Source organism: Saccopteryx bilineata, chromosome 4, assembly GCF_036850765.1.
Source record: "Saccopteryx bilineata isolate mSacBil1 chromosome 4, mSacBil1_pri_phased_curated, whole genome shotgun sequence".
NCBI classification, from domain to species: Eukaryota; Metazoa; Chordata; class Mammalia; order Chiroptera; family Emballonuridae; genus Saccopteryx; species Saccopteryx bilineata.
In genome coordinates this window covers 174657848-174676930 of record NC_089493.1, presented here as the reverse complement: position 1 = coordinate 174676930, position 19083 = coordinate 174657848, and the positions used below count along the sequence as shown (strand labels likewise).

General features: G+C 42.8%; 1 protein-coding gene across 7 annotated transcripts in view; it reads right to left on the bottom strand.

The window, feature by feature from the left end:
• Positions 1-19083, bottom strand: part of ARHGEF37 (Rho guanine nucleotide exchange factor 37) — a 43418-nt gene that overhangs the window by 22589 nt on the left and 1746 nt on the right. For 2 of the 7 annotated variants that reach the window (XM_066272968.1, XM_066272969.1), the window contains exons 2-4: positions 9433-9575; positions 3565-3761; positions 1990-2113 (exon numbers count right to left, since the gene is read on the bottom strand). In XM_066272968.1, coding sequence (XP_066129065.1) covers positions 1990-2113; positions 3565-3761; positions 9433-9463 — 352 coding nt within the window. In that variant the 5' untranslated portion in view covers positions 9464-9575. Of the gene's footprint in view, positions 1-1989; positions 2114-3564; positions 3762-8391; positions 8523-9432; positions 9576-19083 lie in introns of all 7 variants that reach the window. The other 5 variants (XM_066272971.1, XM_066272973.1, XM_066272972.1 and 2 more) reach the window with 5 other exon arrangements.

Below are 19083 nucleotides of genomic sequence, written 5' to 3'. Positions count from 1 at the left end.
TGTGGAGGGGGGACCCCAAATGGAATACAAGCAATAGGAATAAACCTAATTTTATTATAAATGAATAACAATCATAGTGAAGGGTGTGGTAAAGAAATTAACATAAGTATCTGTTTTTCACAGTGGTATAGGTTAGTAATTCTGAAACTCCTTTATGCATATGCTAACTTTGATCAAATGAGTAAATATATTGTAAATAATGACAGCTATTTCCTTGTATCAGAGAAAGATGGTACAAATAAAAGGCAGAAGGACAGAATGAACCTTGTAATGCTGGGGGAATTGGAGGTATCAGTATAAACTCATGGTTTTGCCTGCCAAAGCTATGGGCTGGACCTCTGACCTGGACCAGGCCCCCTTTGGGATACATCGGATGGTACCTATACCAGTGTTGGCCAAATAAGTTTGTAAATACGATATGTAGGTTTGCTTGCTTATAGTTTGCATTGGGTGTGGGGGACAGGCTGTAAGCAGGCAGGGCTGTCATAATCTAAGGCTTAATTTTAAGACTAAGCTTTTCCCACCCTAAGTGACTTTGTATCAGAGTCTTCCTTGTTTGTATATTGGATTAAAGGTTTTGATTTCTACACTATAAAATGGGGCAGACCAGGAGCTTGCTCTCTCTCAGTTCCTGAGATTAGTATTAGAGAGGAGAGCAGAGGAGGGCCACGTGGAGGAGAGGAGAAGCAGCCAAGATGGCGGAGTACTGAAGAAGAAGCCAGTTTGTGCAGAGATTGTGTAGAGAGAAGGAGATGGGGAACAGAGGTGAATAAGGCTGGTGAGCTAGAAATCTTTGATTCTAGGAAACTTGGATAAGTCAGTGGCTTTGGGAGCCCTGAATGGAAAGGGAAGTGTTTTCCCATTGTGTGTATTTCTTGCCCACCGGGTGCAAGCTAATGGCCCACCAGTTCTTGGCTCCACTGTTTCATTACTGTCTGTCTGAATCAAATGCGAACCTGCATGGGCCAGGCGGCTGTGATGGTGGCCGTGGCTACTGGCTTTACAACAAGTATGGTCCAGCCCTCAACAAAGACTCCCACAGCCAGATTACCAGCCCAGGAGCAAATGCCCTCCCCAGAGCTGGTCCAGGAATCCTCAGAGTGAACTCACCCAGGAGAAGCCCCAGAACTAGGGAGACATGACCAGAAAAGGTCACCCGAAACTGCAGCTGGGGAGAATCAGTGTGATAGGGAGATCAGCCAACTGCAAAGATAACTTGGTTATCTCTGAAACCAAGTGGAGAGATGATCTCCACAGGGAGATAAAACTTGGGTGTAGCCATGAAACCTAGGGCAGTTCCTACATTCTCTTCAACATGGCTGCCTCCACAGGAGTGAGACTGATGTCAAAGAAACTGTCATACCAGTATGGCCAGGGATAGGAGCACGTCAGTAACTAAAGGTCAGAGGAAGGCAAGCTCCCAGACCAGAGAACTGTCCAAAGAGGCAGGAATGCCTGGGACATCAAAACAAAGACTTATTTCCTCTCCTCTTGTCCTTCTCCAGTCACAGCAGCAAAGAAGTTACTGCGAGTATCCACAGGGCCCTCTACCTCTAGCTGGGATTAGTCAGAAATAAGAGAAGTGGAGGCAAGAAATGGTTAAGAGCTAGGGTTCTAGAGTCTGAAAGAGCTGGGTTCAAATTCTCATTCTCCCTGGTCAAGCTGTGTGACCCTGAGAAAGTTACTTAACCTCTCTGAGCCGTGAGTTTTTCTTTAGTAAAATAGGGATAATAATAATCAATAAGTAATGGTCTCATGAGAACAAAAAGGGCTACTCCATGTTAAGTACTCATACTCTCCATTGTGTAAAGCGATGGGTTAGACTAGATATTGTTTGAAGGTCCTGGCAGCTCTGCTTCAGGGATCCCAAACACAGACTCCCACTGGGTTGCATTTCCCTGGGACTCTGGAGACAGTTCAGCAACAGCCCTATGCGGAGGGCAACTCCACAGGAATCGAAGGCTGCCAGCTGCCTCATCTTTTGCTTACCAATTAGCTGCACTTGTTCCTCTTCCCTGGAGTCTGTCTCCTGCAGATCCTGAAGAAATCTGCTGTTCACCTCGATGATATCATCGATGTTTGAGAACAGGACATCCAAATCTCCCTGAGGCAGCTGGAAGGAACAAAAAAGCCATGGGAGGCTTCTGGGAAGTCAGTAGAGAGACTTGATTTGCAGGCTTTGGGCAATAGTCCAGAACACTCACACCTCCGGGGGTCCATCACTCTTGGGAAGACTGCCCCAGTGGAATGTTTGCAAGGACTTAGAAATTGTGTAAATTAGGTTTTCCCATTACTCTATAAGAAGAGTGGAAGAGATAGAGCACTCAGCATGGAATGAAAGCTAAGCTGGGGTTTTACCCTAGGTCAGCTGCAAGCTGTCCTTCTTCCTTCAGTTTCCCCATCTGTCATATGAGGGTGGAAAGTTGGACTACTTTTCAGCTCTGACATATTTGGTACCGACCATCATGACCTTGAGATGTATTCTGAACTCCAGGCCGTATGAAGTAGGCTATACCTCTGTTAAAAAGGACGCAGGCCTGACCTGTGGTGGCGCAGTGGATAAAGCCTCAATCTGGAATGCTGAGGTTGCCGGTTCAAAATCCTGGGCTTGGCTGGTCAAGGCACATATGGGAGTTGATGCTTCCTGCTCCTCCCCCCTTGTCTGTCTGTCTGTCTGTCTATCTATCTATCTATCTATCTATCTCTATCTCTATCTCTATCTCTCCCTCTCTCTCCCCTTCTCTCTCTCTCCTCTTTCAAATGAATAAATAAAATCTTTTTAAAAATTATTAAAAAAGGATGCAGGACATCCATTTATGTGCAGGGGCATAAACAGGAGATAGATACATAGAGACGTCCTGGATGAACGCTCTAGCGGGAAAAAGTAACTGGAGAAAAATATCTAGAGTATGATCTTACCTTGGTTAAAATAAGTAACGATCTATAATCACCTACAGAGAAAAATCCTAGCTTCTGGAGGGTAAAATATAAGAGGACTTTCACCTTCTACACTACCTATTATTATTATTATTTCATTCAAGAAACACTAACTGAAATTCATAATTTTGTTAAAAACTGGACTGTACTGAATTAAATGATCTTTGCTTTTAAGGACATTACATGTTAGAGAATGCTTGAAATTTTATAGAGAAAGCTTGTATTATTTCTGAAATCAGAGGGGGAAAGGTGTAAAAACGAACACAAAAAAATAGAAACCCATTATAGTAATAACCTCTCCATGTCACCATCCCCCCAAAGAGTCAATGGGAATGTAGGTTGGTTTACGCAATCTGTTTTAAACTTGATAAAGGGCTATTTTAATCAATTTGCTCACTTAATTCTCTAAGGTGATTATCCCTCTTCCTATTTAGCAGATGAACACATTAAGGCTCCAAGGTCTTGCTGAAGGTTGCATGGCCAATAAATAGAAGTACAGGGCTTAGACTTCACATACACCACGACTTTCCCTCCATCAAGCCTGCTCCAGGAACAGATGTGAGGCTGCAACCTAGGACCCACATTGGTCCCTAGAAAGACAGACCGTGTATGGCTCCACCCAGGTACCTGCTGCAGGCGGCTTCTGATGTCCACGGCACAGAGCTGGAGCATGCGCAAGTAGGAGACCTCGGTGTCAATGAGCTCCCTGGTGGCCAGCCTCTGATGGAGCAACCATTTGTCCTCAGAGACCTGACTTTCCCCATCTGGACTCCCTGTCCTGGAGGGTGGCTCATCGGCCTCACGATCGGCCATGTCAGCAGGTTCTGGGGAAGGAAAACACATCCCAGCTCATTTCTGGGAGCCCCATTGGGATATGCAGTCTCTGATCCAAAAGTAGCTATTCATCAAGCGGCCTAAAAACATCTTTAGCTGCATACAGAGTCGAGATGAACTGTGTATTAGAATTTGTGGGTGGTATCTGAACAACCTTAAAAGGTAGAACACAACTCGGAAAACTGATGACATTTTAAATTCATTTCCCAGGGTTCAGACAATGTGCTTGCCTGGCTTTCCTTCTAATTTCTTCCCCAGCTTTTGACCCAGATTTCTTTATCTGGTTCACCTGAGTCAGTCTCTCTCTCTCCCCTCACCCCCACCCCCAGTGATTCCCTCCTCTCCATCCCCACTGCCTCATTGAGGCCAGACTATTTGTCACCTGGGCTATTTCCACAACCTCCAAGATCATCTTCCCATATCCAACCCCTCTCCCACCTGCTGCCACCCACACCCATTCATCCTGGACGTGGTTCCAGCTTAAACTTCCTGAAAGAAAGCTTGTCACAATGGTAGTCCCTGCTGTGAGGTGCCCCCCTCAGTGGTGGCTCAGTGTTCTGTCTCCTACTTCATTTCCCCTTTCTGAGACACACTGCAGTGACAAGAGAGTCACCTGCTTTTCTCCATCCTCACACGGTCACTTCCGGCCTCTGCTTTTGCACCAGCTGTACACTCTTCCATGTCTATATCCTCTAACAGTCATCTTCTCTGAAGCCATTCCTGATCCTCCCAGCCAAGATGTACTTTTCTTTTTTATCTTGAAGTTTTAAAAAGTATAAATGGCAATGGACAAGATGGCCTGAAAAATCTCCTTACCATAACATATCTAAAAATGCTAGATCAGCTACCACAAGCTTCCTTTTCACTGCATGGCAGCGCTTACAAGAGAATAATGGCAATCAGCAGGGCCCCCAAACAGAGGGAACTGAAAACCAGAGCAGGACTCACTCGCTCGGAACTTAAGCAGTTTGAAAAATACCAAGGACATATGAGGAGGAACTGAATTGTCTGGCTTCAATACAAGAGCTGGAGTGGCAGCTTTCTCTCAGAGAGAAGTGCTGACCAATCCATGTTTCTTTCGCTGAGCCCTCTCCTCACCCAGCATGTAGGCACAGGCAGGTACAAAATCTGAGTCTCCTTCTGGTGATTATCTCAGACCCTGCCCCACCCAACTTGTGATCCCAACCAAACCACTTCCAGTGGCTTTTCCATACAAATGGCCTGTCTTAGCTTGTGCTGTGGACTTTACTAAAATCTCTTAAAAGTTCCAAACAAGCAATGTTTAGCCTTGGCATGCCCCATACTTCTTGCTAAGCAGCCCCAAGCCCAGAACTAGTGACAGCAAGCCTTAGTTGACAGCATAGCTTCTCATACGCACCTCCATGCCAAGCACAAGTGACAACGACCTTCAGATCACTTTGTAGCTCATAACAGTGGCCTTGGGCAGGGCACAGGACAGCAGCTAACTTTGGTCTGCACCACAGCCCCTCCCTAGAAGCCCCAGAACCTACACACCCAGTGGCTAATTTCAGACCACATCAGAGTACCACTTAATGACCTCCACAAACAACACATCCAAAGGGTGGACTTGGATGAACCCAGAGGCACCATGGCCCCACTAATGTAAATCTTGCTCCATGGAATGATCCCTTCACAACAGTTCCTCCACTGTAATCACAGCCAGTCCTCACAGTCAATCAGCCTGAGGGTCAATCACTTCTACTAATGAGCCAACAGCAATCAAGGTTCAACTACAACAACAGGGCACACACAACCCACACATACCTGGAGCACCCAGCTAGGTGACCAGGGAGACTGTGTCACTGGGCCCCACAGGACCTATTACATAAGTCCACTCTACCAAGATCAGGAAAAGTAGCAGCTCTACTTGAATACATAGAAACAAGTACAGGGAGGCAGCCAAAATGAGGAGACAAGAAACACGTCCCAAATGAGACAACAAAACAAAACTCCAGAAAAAGAACTAAACAAAATGGAGATCAGATACAGAGTTTAAATCACTGATTAGAAAGATGCTCAATGAACTTAGGGGAAGAGTAGATGAACTCAACGAGAACTTTACAAAGAGATAGGAAACATATAAAATGGAGATAGTAAGCAAAAAAGAACCAGTCAGAAATGAAGAACACAATAACTGAAAAGAATACATTAGAAGGAATCAACCAGTAGATTAGATGAAACACAGGATCAAATCAGCGATTTGGAAGACAAGGTAGCAGAAAACACTGAATCATAACAGCAAACAGAAAAAAGAATTTTAGCCTGAACTGTGGTGGTGCAGTGGATAAAGCGTCGACCTGGAAATGCTGAGGTCACCGGTTTGAAACCCTGGGCTTGCCTGGTCAAGGTACATATGGGAGTTGATGCTTCCAGCTCCTCCCCCCCTTCTCTCTCTCTCTCTCTCTCTCTCTCTCTCTCTCTCTCCCTCTCCTCTCTAAAATGAATAAATAAATAATTTAAAAAAAAAAAAAAAAAAGAAAAAAGAATTTTAAAAAATGAGGATAGTTTAAGGGGCCTCTACCAAGCATACCAACATTCACATCATAGGGGTACCAAAAGGAGAGGAAAGCAAAGAATTAAAAACCTATTTGAAAAAAATAATAATAGAAATCTTGCCTACCTGGTGAGACAAGACACACAATTCCACAAAACAAAAGAAGATGCAAACAAGATGAACCCAGAGGCTGATACCAGGACACATCATAATTAAAATGGCAAAGGTTAAAGACAAAGAGAGAATTGTAAAAGCAGCAAGCAAAAAGCAGTTAGTTACCTATAAGAATGCTCCCATAAGACTGTCAGCTGATTTCTCAACATAAACTTGCAGGCCAGAAGGGATTAGTATAAAATATTCAAAGTGATATAAAGCAAGGACCTGCAACCAAGATTATTCTATGCAGCAAGGCTATCATTTGGGAACAAAGGACAGATAAAAAGCTCCCCAAACAGCCTGACCAGGTGGTGGTGCAGTGGATAGAGTGTCAGACTGGGATGCAGAAGACCCAGGTTCAAGACCCCGAGGTCGCCAGCTTGAGTGTGGGCTCATCTGGTTTGGACCCAAGGTCGCTGGCTCGAGCAAGGGGTCACTCGGTCTGCTGAAGGCCCGTGGTCAAGGCACGTATTATGAGAAAGCAGCCAATGAACAATTAAGGTGTCACAACAAAAAACTGATGATTGATGCTTCTCATCTCTCTTCGGTCCTGTCTGTCCCTATCTATCCCTCTCTCTGACTCTCACCCTGTCTCTGTAAAAAAAAAAAAAAAAAAAAAAAAAAAAGAGCTCCCCAAACAAAAAAAAAACTAAAGGTGTTCATCACCACCAAACTAGTATGACAAGACATGTTATGTTAAAGGGACTTCTTTAAGAAGAGAAGAAAATAAAATATAAAAAATATGAATAATAAAATGGCAATAATTACATACCTATCAATAATTACTTTAAATGCAAATAGATTAAATGCTCCTATTTAAAGACATAGGGTCACTGAATGTATAAAAAAGCAAGACCCATTCACATGCTGTCTACAAGAGACTTGCTTCAGATTGAAAGACACACACAGACTGAAAATAAAGGGATGGAAAAAGATATTTCAGGAAAATGGGGAAAAAAGTTGGGATAGCAATACTTACACTGGACAAAATAGACTTTAAAACAAAGGCTATAACAAGAGACAGAGAAGGACCAAGCACTTCTACCTCTGGGTATTTATCTGAAGAAACTCAAAACACTAATTTCAAAATACATAAGCGACCCTATGTTTATTGCAGCATTATTTACAATAGCCCAATTATGGAAGCAACCTAAGTGTTCATTGATAGACAAATGGATAAAGAAGAGGTGGTGCATACATACAGTGAAATATAACTCAGCCATTGAAAAGAATGAAATCTGGCCATTTGAGACAACACACATGAACCTACAGGTGAGACAAGACACACAATTCCACAAAACAAAGGGAGATGCAAACAAGATGAACCCAGAGGCTGATACCAGGACACATCATAATTAAAATGGCAAAGGTTAAAGACAAAGAGAGAATTGTAAAAGCAGCAAGCAAAAAGCAGTTAGTTACCTATAAGAATGCTCCCATAAGACTGTCAGCTGATTTCTCAACATAAACTTGCAGGCCAGAAGGGATTAGTATAAAATATTCAAAGTGATATAAAGCAAGGACCTGCAACCAAGATTATTCTATGCAGCAAGGCTATCATTTGTGATAGCCTTGATCTCAGAGTTGCCAATACAATCCTGAGATCAAGGCACATATGAGAGGCATCAATGCACAATGAAGCTGCTAGTTCTCTCTCTTCCTCTATTTATTGTGCTGAGTGAAATAAGTCAAACAGAGAAAGACAAATGCCATGATTTCACTTATATAAGAATCTAACATTTTAACAAATTCACTTATATAAGAATCTAAAAAAACAAAACAGACAAACTCAGAGATACAGAGAACATTTTAAAGGTTGCCAGATGGAAGGGGGTTGAGGGAATGGGTGAAAAAGAGAATGAGATTAAGCTATGCAAAGTGCCAGTTACAAAAGCAGTCACAGGGACGCAAAGTACAGCTAAAGAAATACTATATAGTCAAGGCCTGACCTTTGGTGGCGCAGTGGATAAAGTGCTGACCTGGAACGCTGAGGTCACTGGTTTGAAACCCTGTTTCCCCTGGTCAAGGCCATATGGGAGTTGATGCTTCCTGCTCCTCTCCTGTTCTCTCTCTTTCCTCTCTAAAATAAATAAATAAAAATCTTTAAAAATAAAAAAAAAGAAATATACTCAGTAGTATTGTAATAACTATGTATTGAGTCAGATGGATACTAGAATTATCAGGATGATCATCAGTTATATAAATATCTAATTGCTATGTTATACACATGAAACTAATATATTATAGTATTGTGTGTCAATTGTACTTGAAAAATAAAAAAATTATTTTCAAAAGACAACATTACAACCAGGAGATTGACACTGATAGTCAAGATACAGAACAGTTCCTTCACAAAGATCCCTCATGTCGTCCTTTCACCCTTGGCTCCAGCCCCAGCCCCAGCCCCAGCCCGTCCTTAACCCTTGGGAACCAGGAATCTGTTCTCCATTTCTATCACCTGTCAGTTCGAGAATGTATGCAAGTCATACAGTACATATATATGAACCATACAGTATGGAGTCCTTTGGGACTGACTTTATTCAATCAGCATAATTCTCTAGAGATTCTGTCAGTTGTTGGGTGTATCAATAGAACCTTCCTTTTTACTGTTGAGCATTTGAGATATTTTATCTGCTTTAAAAAATCTGCAGTTGGCCTGACCTGTGGTGGCGCAGTGGATAAAGTATCGACCTGGAAATGCTGAGGTTGCCGGTTGAAAACCCTGGGCTTGCCTGGTCAAGGCACATATGGGAGTTGATGCTTCCAGCTCCTCCCCTCCTTCTCGCTCTCTGTCTCTCCTCTCTCTCTCTGTCCCTCTGTCTCTCCCTCTCCTCTCTAAAAAATGAATTAAAAAGAAAATCTGCAGTAGCTCAGTTGGATAGGGCATCATCCCATTATGCCAAGGGTGGGGTTCAATCCCTTAATCAGAGTACTTACAAGAATCAACCAATGAATGTACGGATAGATAGATGTCTATTGATGTCTCTCACCTGATCTGTGGTGGTGCAGTGGATAAAGCATTGACCTGGAATGCTGAGGTCGCTGGTTTGAAACCCCGGGCTTGCTTGGTCAAGGCACGTATGGGAGTTGATGCTTTCTGCTCCTCCCTCTGTTCTATCTCTTTCCTCTCTCTCTAATAAAAATGAATAAGTAAATTTAAAAATTTTAAAAAGATTCTTTAAAAAAAATTGATGTCTCTCTCTCTCTCTCCCCCCCCTTCCTCTCTCTCTAAAATAAATAAATTTTAAAAAAGTTTAGACTTAAGTCATATGGCAATAATGTTAAAATTAAACAAAGCTGGGCAAAACGATATGGACATTTGTTTATTCTTTGTTCTCTTCTTGATGGCTACAATATTTCCTAATATTTAAAGTGGCATGCATCCCATTCAGCCTTGCACTTGGGTTATTTAGGGCTACACCTCATCTTCCTGGCTAGACACTAAGCTCTCAGAGATCAGAGGAGCACAAGCTCATCTTGTATCCTCCTCTGTGTCTCACAATTCTATATATTTGCTACATAAATAGACCTTTTACATGTATTAGTAGCAGTAGAACTTTCTGTCCTGCACCATAAATATTGACTCGTGGATCATATAATATGTAAACTATGGGGAGAATGAGGCTGTTCAGCCTAGAAGGATCCTGGAACGCATCTGTCTGTGGCACAGCTCTATTCCAGCTCCTAACGCAGCATGTGGTCTGCTGACCTGTCCCTGGCCTGAGTCACTGACATTCACCACCCTGTGCCTAGCATCTCTAGAAAGATCCCAATAGAATTTTAGGAGAGCTACTCAGGTCCTAGTACTCCCAGTTGTTGCTAAATAAACAAAAAGCATACATAATACATACTTTATAGGGAACTTTAAAATATTAAAAATAGCATTAATTTGTATTCAGATTAATTGCCATCTAGACCTCCTGGCAGGCCTGGCAGGCAGTATTTTGTTAACACTTAGTGTAGAGCCCCTGAATGGAAGGAAACACACCTTTATTTCTTTTAAAATATTATATATTGCCTGACTGGTAGTGATTCAGTAGACAGAGTGTCACCCTAGAATGCCGAGGTTACTGGTTTGAAACCCAAGGTTACTGACTCTAGCCTGTGGTCGCCAGCTTGACCCCAGGGTTGCTAGCTTGATCTCAGAGTTGCCAATACAATCCTGAGATCAAGGCACATATGAGAGGCATCAATGCACAATGAAGCTGCTAGTTCTCTCTCTTCCTCTATCTCTCTAAAAACATTTTTTAATTAGCCTGACCTGTGGTGGCGCAGTGGATAAAGCATCAATCTGGAAACGCTGAGGTTGCCGGTTCAAAAACCCTGGGCTGGCCCTGGCCGGTTGGCTCAGCAGTAGAGCGTCGGCCTGGCACACGGGGGACCCGGGTTCAATTCCCGGCCAGGGCACATAGGAGAAACGCCCATTTGCTTCTCCACCCCCCCCCTTCCTCTCTGTCTCTCTCTTTCCCTCCTGCAGCCGAAGCTCCATTGGAGCAAAGATAGCCCAGCCGCTGGGGATGGCTCCTTGGCCTCTGCCCCAGGCGCTAGAGTGGCTCTGGTTGTGGCAGAGCGACGCCCCGGAGGGGCAGAGCATCGCCCCTTAGTGGGCAGAGCGTCGCCCCTGGTGGGTGTGCCAGGTGGATCCCGGTCTGGCTGTCTCTCCCCGTTTCCAGCTTCAGAAAAATACAAAAAAAAAAAAACAAAACAACAACACTGGGCTTACCTGGTCAAGGCACATATAGGAGTTGATGCTTCCTGCTCCTCACCCTTCTCTCTCTCTCTTTCTTCTCTCTCTCTCTCTCTCTCTCTCTCTCCCCTCTCTATAATGAATAAATAAAATCTTAAAAATTTTTTTAATTAAATAAAATAAAAATATTAAATATATTTTTGGTAATGAAAAGGAATGAAGCAATGATACATGTTACACCACAGATGAATCTTGAAAACACTATGCCAAGTGAAAGAAGTCAGTCACAGTGGGCCACCTGTTTTATAGTTTAATTTCTATGAAATGTCTGGAGTAGGAAAGTCTATAAAACAGAAAGTAGATTAGTGGTTTCCAGGCTGAAGGGATAGGAGCTGAGGGTGGGTGACTATTGGGTACAGAATTTCTTTTGGGGATGATAAAAATGTTCTAAATTGGTTGTGGTGATGGTTGTACATCTCAGTGATCATACTAAAAAACATTGATTTGTACTATTTATTTATTTATTTATTTATTTATATTTTCCTTAAATGAGAAGTGGGGAGGCCAAGAGACAGACTCCCACATGTGCTTTGACTGGGATCCCTGCAAGCCCCATATGGGATATGGGGCACTGCTCTGCCCTTCTGGGGCCGTTTCTCCGTTGCTTGGCAAATGAGCTATTTTAGTGGATGTCCTGGGCTTAATTCCCAGTCAGGGCACACAGGAGAAATGAGCATCTGTTTCTCCATCCATCCACTTCTCCCTTCTCTGTCTATCCCTCTCTTCTTCTCCTGCAGCCATGGCTCTATTGGAGCAGGTTGGCCCTGGACACTGAGGATTTGTACACTTTAACTGGGTGAATTCTATCTCAATAAAGCTGTTATAAAAAAATTATCTGCTAGTAAGGATACCAAGAAACTGGATCTCTCTTACATTGTAGGTGGGAATGTAAAACAGCACAGACACTCTGAAAAATAGTTTGTCAATTTCTTTAAAAACTACACATAGGTTCACCAGCAATCACACCCCGGGGCATCTATTCCAGAGAAAGAAAACTTAGGTTCATACAAAAAACCTGCTTGTGAATGTTCACAGAAGCTTTATTTGTAGTAACCCAAAACTAGAAACAACAAAATGTTTTTCAATAGGTAAATTTAACAGGCAAATAGTTTTTAAAAAATGTGGTACATCCAATATCACTGAATACTCAGAAATAAAATGAACTATAGGGTGGATGATTCTTGAGGGTATCACGCTGCCTGAAACAAACCATTCTGAAAAGGCTACATATTGTATGGTTCCATTTATAGAATATACAAAATCATATAGAGAGAAAACAGATTAGTGGCCACCTGGCTAGAGATGAGGGTGGAGGGCAGGTAGGTGACTATGGAAGAATAGCACCAGAGAGGACTTTTTGGTGATAGAACAGATCTATTATCATAATTGAGATGGTGGTCACACAAAATCAACACACACGATAAAAGGGCATAGAACAATCATACGCATATGTTATACTGATGTCAATTTCCTGGTTTTGATATTGTGCTATATTTAAGATGTACCGTATTTCCCCATGTACTTGACGCACTTTAAAAAAAAATTGGGATCGTAAAACTGGATGCATCTTATACAGTGGTTGTAGATTTTTCTACTTGCATTTCCTGTGCTTGTTTTTGTGCTTGTTTTTGCACTTATTGTTATAGATGAATAAAACTTGAATCCAATAACTTTAAGTAATACATTTTTTTTTTCAAATTTCAGGCCCCAAAATTAAGGTGCATTTTATGGGGGCATCTTATACAGGGGGAAATTCGGTAACTATTGGAGGAAGCTGGTGAAGAGTACACAGAATCGCCCTGTACCATCCTTACAACTTCACCTTAATCTAATTGTTTCAAAATAAGTTCAAAACAAACAAAGAAGCTTAAGTGAGCCACTCTCTTGGCAACACTCTCAGGATAAATGCAGCTGAAAAGCCTGGGAGAGCAGGCTGAGCGAGTGCCCTTGTTCCAGTTCTGGTTGGACCTGATCAGGAGGCCTGTCATGGGGAACACACGCAGGGAAACGTGGTTCTCCTTCCCATCCAGTTCATGCTCAGTCCTGAGATCTCCCTGATGCCCTGTAAGAGCCAATCAGAAACTAAAATCAGTCTAGCACGTAGTCGGTAGAAAAAAAAAAGGTGTTTATTGAATAATTGGCAGCAACTGCTTTTGACTCTAGGAGAGAATAAAACAGTTAATTCTCTTCTCTCTCTTCTCCACTGTCTTCATTGGCACAGAGATATTTGGGCATTCACAACAAATATTTGGAGCAACTACTTCATGCCAAACATTCTGAGGATAAAAAAAAATCAAGAAAAAAAATGGCTTTACACTAAGGATAGGGCATTTAAAAATATCTGGTTATTTGCTCCACATTTCATTCCTCGGGAAGAAGAGAAACTAAATAAATGTTACACCATCCTGGTTGTTTCATCCCTTTTAAGACAAAGGAAGTAAGGGGGGAAAAGAATTCTCTGGACTAATTCTGACCAGTCGGAATAACTGGAGAAATAAGAATAAGAAGATCTATGGGGAAAAGTGAAGCCATCATCTCTAAGTTCTTTCAGAAGGTAAAATGTCGTGGCAAAGAAGGTTGAACATCCATCATCCTATCCCAGGGTTTAGAAGTAGATCATTTTAAACATTCATAAAACGTCTGTTTTGAGACTGTAAGGATTAGAGAAGGCTGTCAAAGATAACGTTCAAGCATCATGTTAGCCAAAGACTGTTGAAGAATAAAGGGAGGAAACACCTATAGAAACAAGAGTGGTCAGCCTGACCAGGTGGTGGCGCAGTGAATAGAGCGTTGAATTGGGATGCTGAGGACACAGGTTTGAGACCCCGAGGTCGCCAGCTTGAGCGCGGGCTCATCTGGTTTGAGCAAAAGCTCACCAGCTTGGACCCAAGGTCGCTGGCTCGAGCAAGGGGTTACTCAGTCTGCTGAAGGCCCGCGGTCAAGGCACATATGAGAAAGCAATCAATGAACAACTAAGGTGTCACAGTGCGCAACGAAAAACTAATGATTGATGCTTCTCATCTCTCCGTTCCTGTCTGTCTGTCCCTGTCTATTCCTCTCTTTGACTCTCTGTCTCTGTTAAAAAAAAAAAAAAAAAAAAAAGAGTGGCCACATAAAGATCCTGGTTAATGAGCCTGGTTTATAAAGATATACACACTAGTCAGAGGGCAGGGTCCTGTACAGAGAATTTCCAGAAGTCTCAAAACCAGAAGGACTTGGAATCAACAAAATTATAAGAAGCACCTCCAAAGCTCTGCCCTACAATGACTGCCAACTATATTTTAGGATTTGTGTTCAGAAAAAGTAAGAAATAGGCACACATCTGATGGTGTTGCTTCCCTCTCTGCCCTGAAGAGTGATGGTAGGAGGTACCGTGAAGGTTCAGAGCCCATATCCTAGAGGCGAAAGCCTGATTTCAAATTCTGATTCTGCAATCAGTTGGCTGGTTTTCCTGGGATAATTACATAACTTTTCTTATAATCAGATAGTCCGTGTAAAGTGTCTAACAAGAGTGTCTGGTCCATTGTAATCTCTCAATAATAGTAACTGTTGTTTTTGTTAATGTTATTGTTCAACTGGAAACCATAACATTACCATGGATCAGATGGGTGAAGTTGTTGTCTACGGACACTTGACTGATCATATTCAAGCAGATGGTGAGAACAGGTAATGTTGATGATCATAATAAGAGCTATACACCAGTGCCTGACCAGGCAGTGGCACAGTGGATAAAGCGTCGGACTGGGATGTGGAGGACCCAGGTTTGAGACCCTGAGGTCGCCAGCTTGAGCACGGGCTCATCTGGTTTGAGCAAGGCTCACCAGCTTGGACCCAAGGTCGCTGGCTTGAGCAAGGGGTTACTCGGTCTGCTGTAGCCCCACGGTCAAGGTACATATGAGAAAGCAATCAATGAACAACTAAGGTGTTGCAACAAAAAACTAATGATTGATGCTTCTCATCTCTCTCCGTTCCTGTCTGGCTGTCCCTATCTATCCCTCTCTCTGACTCTCTCTCTGTCTCTGTAAAAAAAAAACCAAAAAACAAAACAAACCCAAACAGCCTGACCAGGCAGTGGCGCAGTGGATAGAGCATCAGACTGTGATGCGGAGGACCCAGGTTCAAGACCCCGAGGTCGCCAGCTTGAGCGAGGGCTCATCTGGTTTGAGCAAAGCTCACCAGCTTGGACCCAAGGTCTCTGGCTCGAGCAAGGGGTCACTTGGTCTGCTGACAGCCCAAGGTCAAGGCACATATGAGAAAGCAATAAATGAACAACTAAGGAGCCGCAACAAAAAACTGATGATTGATGCTTCTCATCTTTCTCCGTTCCTGTCTGTCTGTCCCTATCTATCCCTCTCTCTGTCTCTGTAAAAAAAAAAACAACAAAAAAAGGAAAAACAAACAAACAAAAAAACTATACATCAGAGCCTGACTGAGAACACAGCTAACACCAAAGAGACGGAGCTGAGAGGTAGAGAGACCATGAGACTGAGCTCTGGTGGCATTCTCCAGTGCAGCCATGATAAAATCTGATTCCCTTTGGACTCTTACATTTTCATTCCCTACCCTGCTTTGATGTCATCCACGCTGAGCTGGGTTTCTGCCACCTGATGAAAACAGATGGTCTGTCAGCCTTTGAAAAAGGAAACAGAGCCCGTAGAGCCAGCATAGCTTAACAACAACAAAAACAAAAACAGGTCATGCCAAACTATCCTCATTCCCTCACTTAAAGTTAACTAGATCAAAGGAATGCTGTAAGCTAGTGTAACTGGACCAGCGAGGTGTTGACGTCAGTCTCTCGTGACATCCTTACAAGTAAGGAGTAAGATGTGATTATGGAGGCTGAAGGAGGGGGGAGGCAATAGGACAGTAATAAGGACTGAAAACTACTAAATTCAAAGAGCCCCTAAATTCTGCCCTGTCTTATTAAGGATACTCATTAGTTCTTCTCCTGGATCAGTACAACAGCCTCTTGACCGAACGCACAGCCCTAGAGTGGAGTGGTCATTCAAAAACATGAAACTGATGGTTTTACTTCCCTGACTCCCGTCCCCGTTCCAAAGAACCACTCCTTTTCTCCGATAATTATTTGTCTTATTTTACTTGTTTTACTGGTTCATTCAATAGAGCATAAGCTCCACAAGAGCAGGGATCATGTCTCTTTTATTCATCAACACAGTACCTAGTGCCTACTCTATTTTTTTTTTACTTTTATTAATTTTTAGAGAGGAGAGAGAGAGAGAGAGAGAGAGAGAGAGAAGGGGGAGGGAGGAGCAGGAAGCATCAACTCCCATATGTGCCTTGACCAGGCAAGCCCAGGGTTTTGAACCGGCGACCTCAGCATTCCAGGTCGAGGCTTTATCCACTGCACCACCACAGGTCAGGCCCTAGTGCCTACTCTAGATCTAGCACATAATAGGTGCTCAACTAGTTGAATTAATGAATGAATGACATGGATAAACACTAGCGGAATAATGATCAAATTGTGAATGACAAATGATTACAAGTAGAGTTAGACTAATATGATCATACACAACTTTTGAAAGCCACCAAAAAGTTTGAGGTAAGGTAAGACATAGCAATTCCTCTTCAATTTTATATAACTGGAATTATACAGCATGGACTCTTTTTTTAATTTTTCTTTCTAATATTTTTTTCTGGCTTCTTTTAGGGAAATTATTGAGATACATCCATGTTGTAGGATTATCAACAGTTCACTGATTTTTATTACTGAGCAATATTCCATTGTATGAATATACCACAGTCTGTTTATTTTCCACTTCTTTATTACAATACTGGTGATTTTTACAAACTGGTTTTTACAAACTGGTTATTTTCCACTTCTTTATTACAATAAAGCTGGACGTAGGACTGGAATGCCTGTGTCACATGATAGGTATATATTTCACCTTTTTTTTTTTTACAGAGACAGAGAGAGAGAGAGTCAGAGAGAGGGATAGATAGGGACAGAGAGGAATCGAGAGAGATGAGAAGCATCAATCATCAGTTTTTCGTTGTGACACCTCAGTTGTTCATTGGTTGCTTTTTCTTATGTGCCTTGACCGTGGGCCTTCAGCAGACCGAGTAACCCCTTGCTCAAGCCAGTGACCTTGGGTACAAGCTGCTGAGCTTTGCTCAAACCAGATGAGCCCACGCTCAAGCTGGTGACCTCAGGGTCTCGAACCTGGGTCCTCTGCATCCCAGTCCGACGCTCTATCCACTGCGCCACCACCTGGTCAGGCTATATTTCACCTTTTAAGAAAATGTTAGCCTGACCTGTGGTGGCGCAGTGGATAAAGCATCAACCTGGAGTGCTGAGGTTGCCGGTTCGAAACCCTGGGCTTGCTTGGACAAGGCACATGTGGGATGCTTCCTGCTCCTCCCCTTTCTCTCTCTCCCTCTCTCTCCCCTCTCTAAAATAAATAAATAAAGTCTTTAAAAAAAAAAAAAAAAAAGGGCCCTGGCCTGTTGGCTCAGCGGTAGAGCGTCAGCCTAGCGTGTGGAGGACCCGGGTTCGATTCCCGGCCAGGGCACACAGGAGAAGCGCCCATTTGCTTCTCCACCCCTCCGCCGCACTTTCCTCTCTGTCTCTCTCTTCCCCTCCCGCAGCCAAGGTTCCATTGGAGCAAAGATGGCCCGGGCGCTGGGGATGGCTCTGTGGCCTCTGCCCCAGGCGCTGGAGTGGCTCTGGTCGCAACATGGCGACGCCCAGGATGGGCAGAGCATCGCCCCCTTGTGGGCAGAGCATCGCCCCATGGTGGGCGTGCCGGGTGGATCCCGGTTGGGCGCATGCGGGAGTCTGTCTGACTGTCTCTCCCTGTTTCCAGCTTCAGAAAAAAATGAAAAAAAAAAAATGTTAAAAAGTGGTGGTATCATTTTACATTCCCAGCAACAGTGGATAAAAGCTCCAGCTCTTCCACAACCTTGTTAACACTTGTTGTAGTCAGTCTTTTTCATCTTAGCCATACCTAATAGGTATGAAGCAATCAATACCTCATTGCGTTTTTTTAATAAACTTTTCTTTTAAAGATGTGTGTGTATTTTTTTTTTAAATTGCATTTATTGATTTGAGAGAGAGAGAGAGAGGAAGGAAGAGAGAGAAACATTGATTTGTTGTTCTACTTAGTTGTTCTTTCATTGGTTGCTGCTTGTCTGCGACCTGACCAGGGATTGAACCCGCAACCTTGGTGTATAGGGATGATGCTCTAACCAACTGAGCTACCCTGCCAGAGCTCATTGTGGTTTTAATGTGCATTTCCCCAATGATTAAAGATTTTGAGCATCTTTTCAAATACTTATTTGATAACCATGTATCTTCACTAGACATCATGGGTTATTTGCTTGTTGAAATCACAAAAGAGGCTCTCATTATATAACTAGACAAACAATACAGAAATTTAAAAGAATTAATAGTCCCCCACTACTAATCCTCACTCCCCAACACAGGTAACCAAAGGTGTATAAGAATCACTAGGAGCGCTTATTAGGCATGCACATTCTTATTCCCAGCTACTTGCCCTAAGCCGTATTTCCCTGGCTATAATTATAAGGCCTAAAATGGTGGAGAAAAGAGACAACACTGTATTCAGTAAGAGCAGTTCTTTTTATAGGTAAGTAGGCCTGCCCAGGTCCTCCCCATGATTTAGGATTTATAGATTTTTAAATTCTTAAGCTTGTCAACAAACAAGCAATAGGCTTTGGAAAATCAAGATCAACTAATGCTATTTTGCTTTAGTTGCAGCACCCAAAGACATCCTCCACCATTAGTTAAATAAAAAGTCATTTATTTGATCTAGATTTTTATTACATTGATCTAGAGCAGAATGAATCAAGGCACTGTTTACCACGACAAGCCACCTATCCCAGAAGGATGTGCGCCAACTGCCAGCAACTCCTG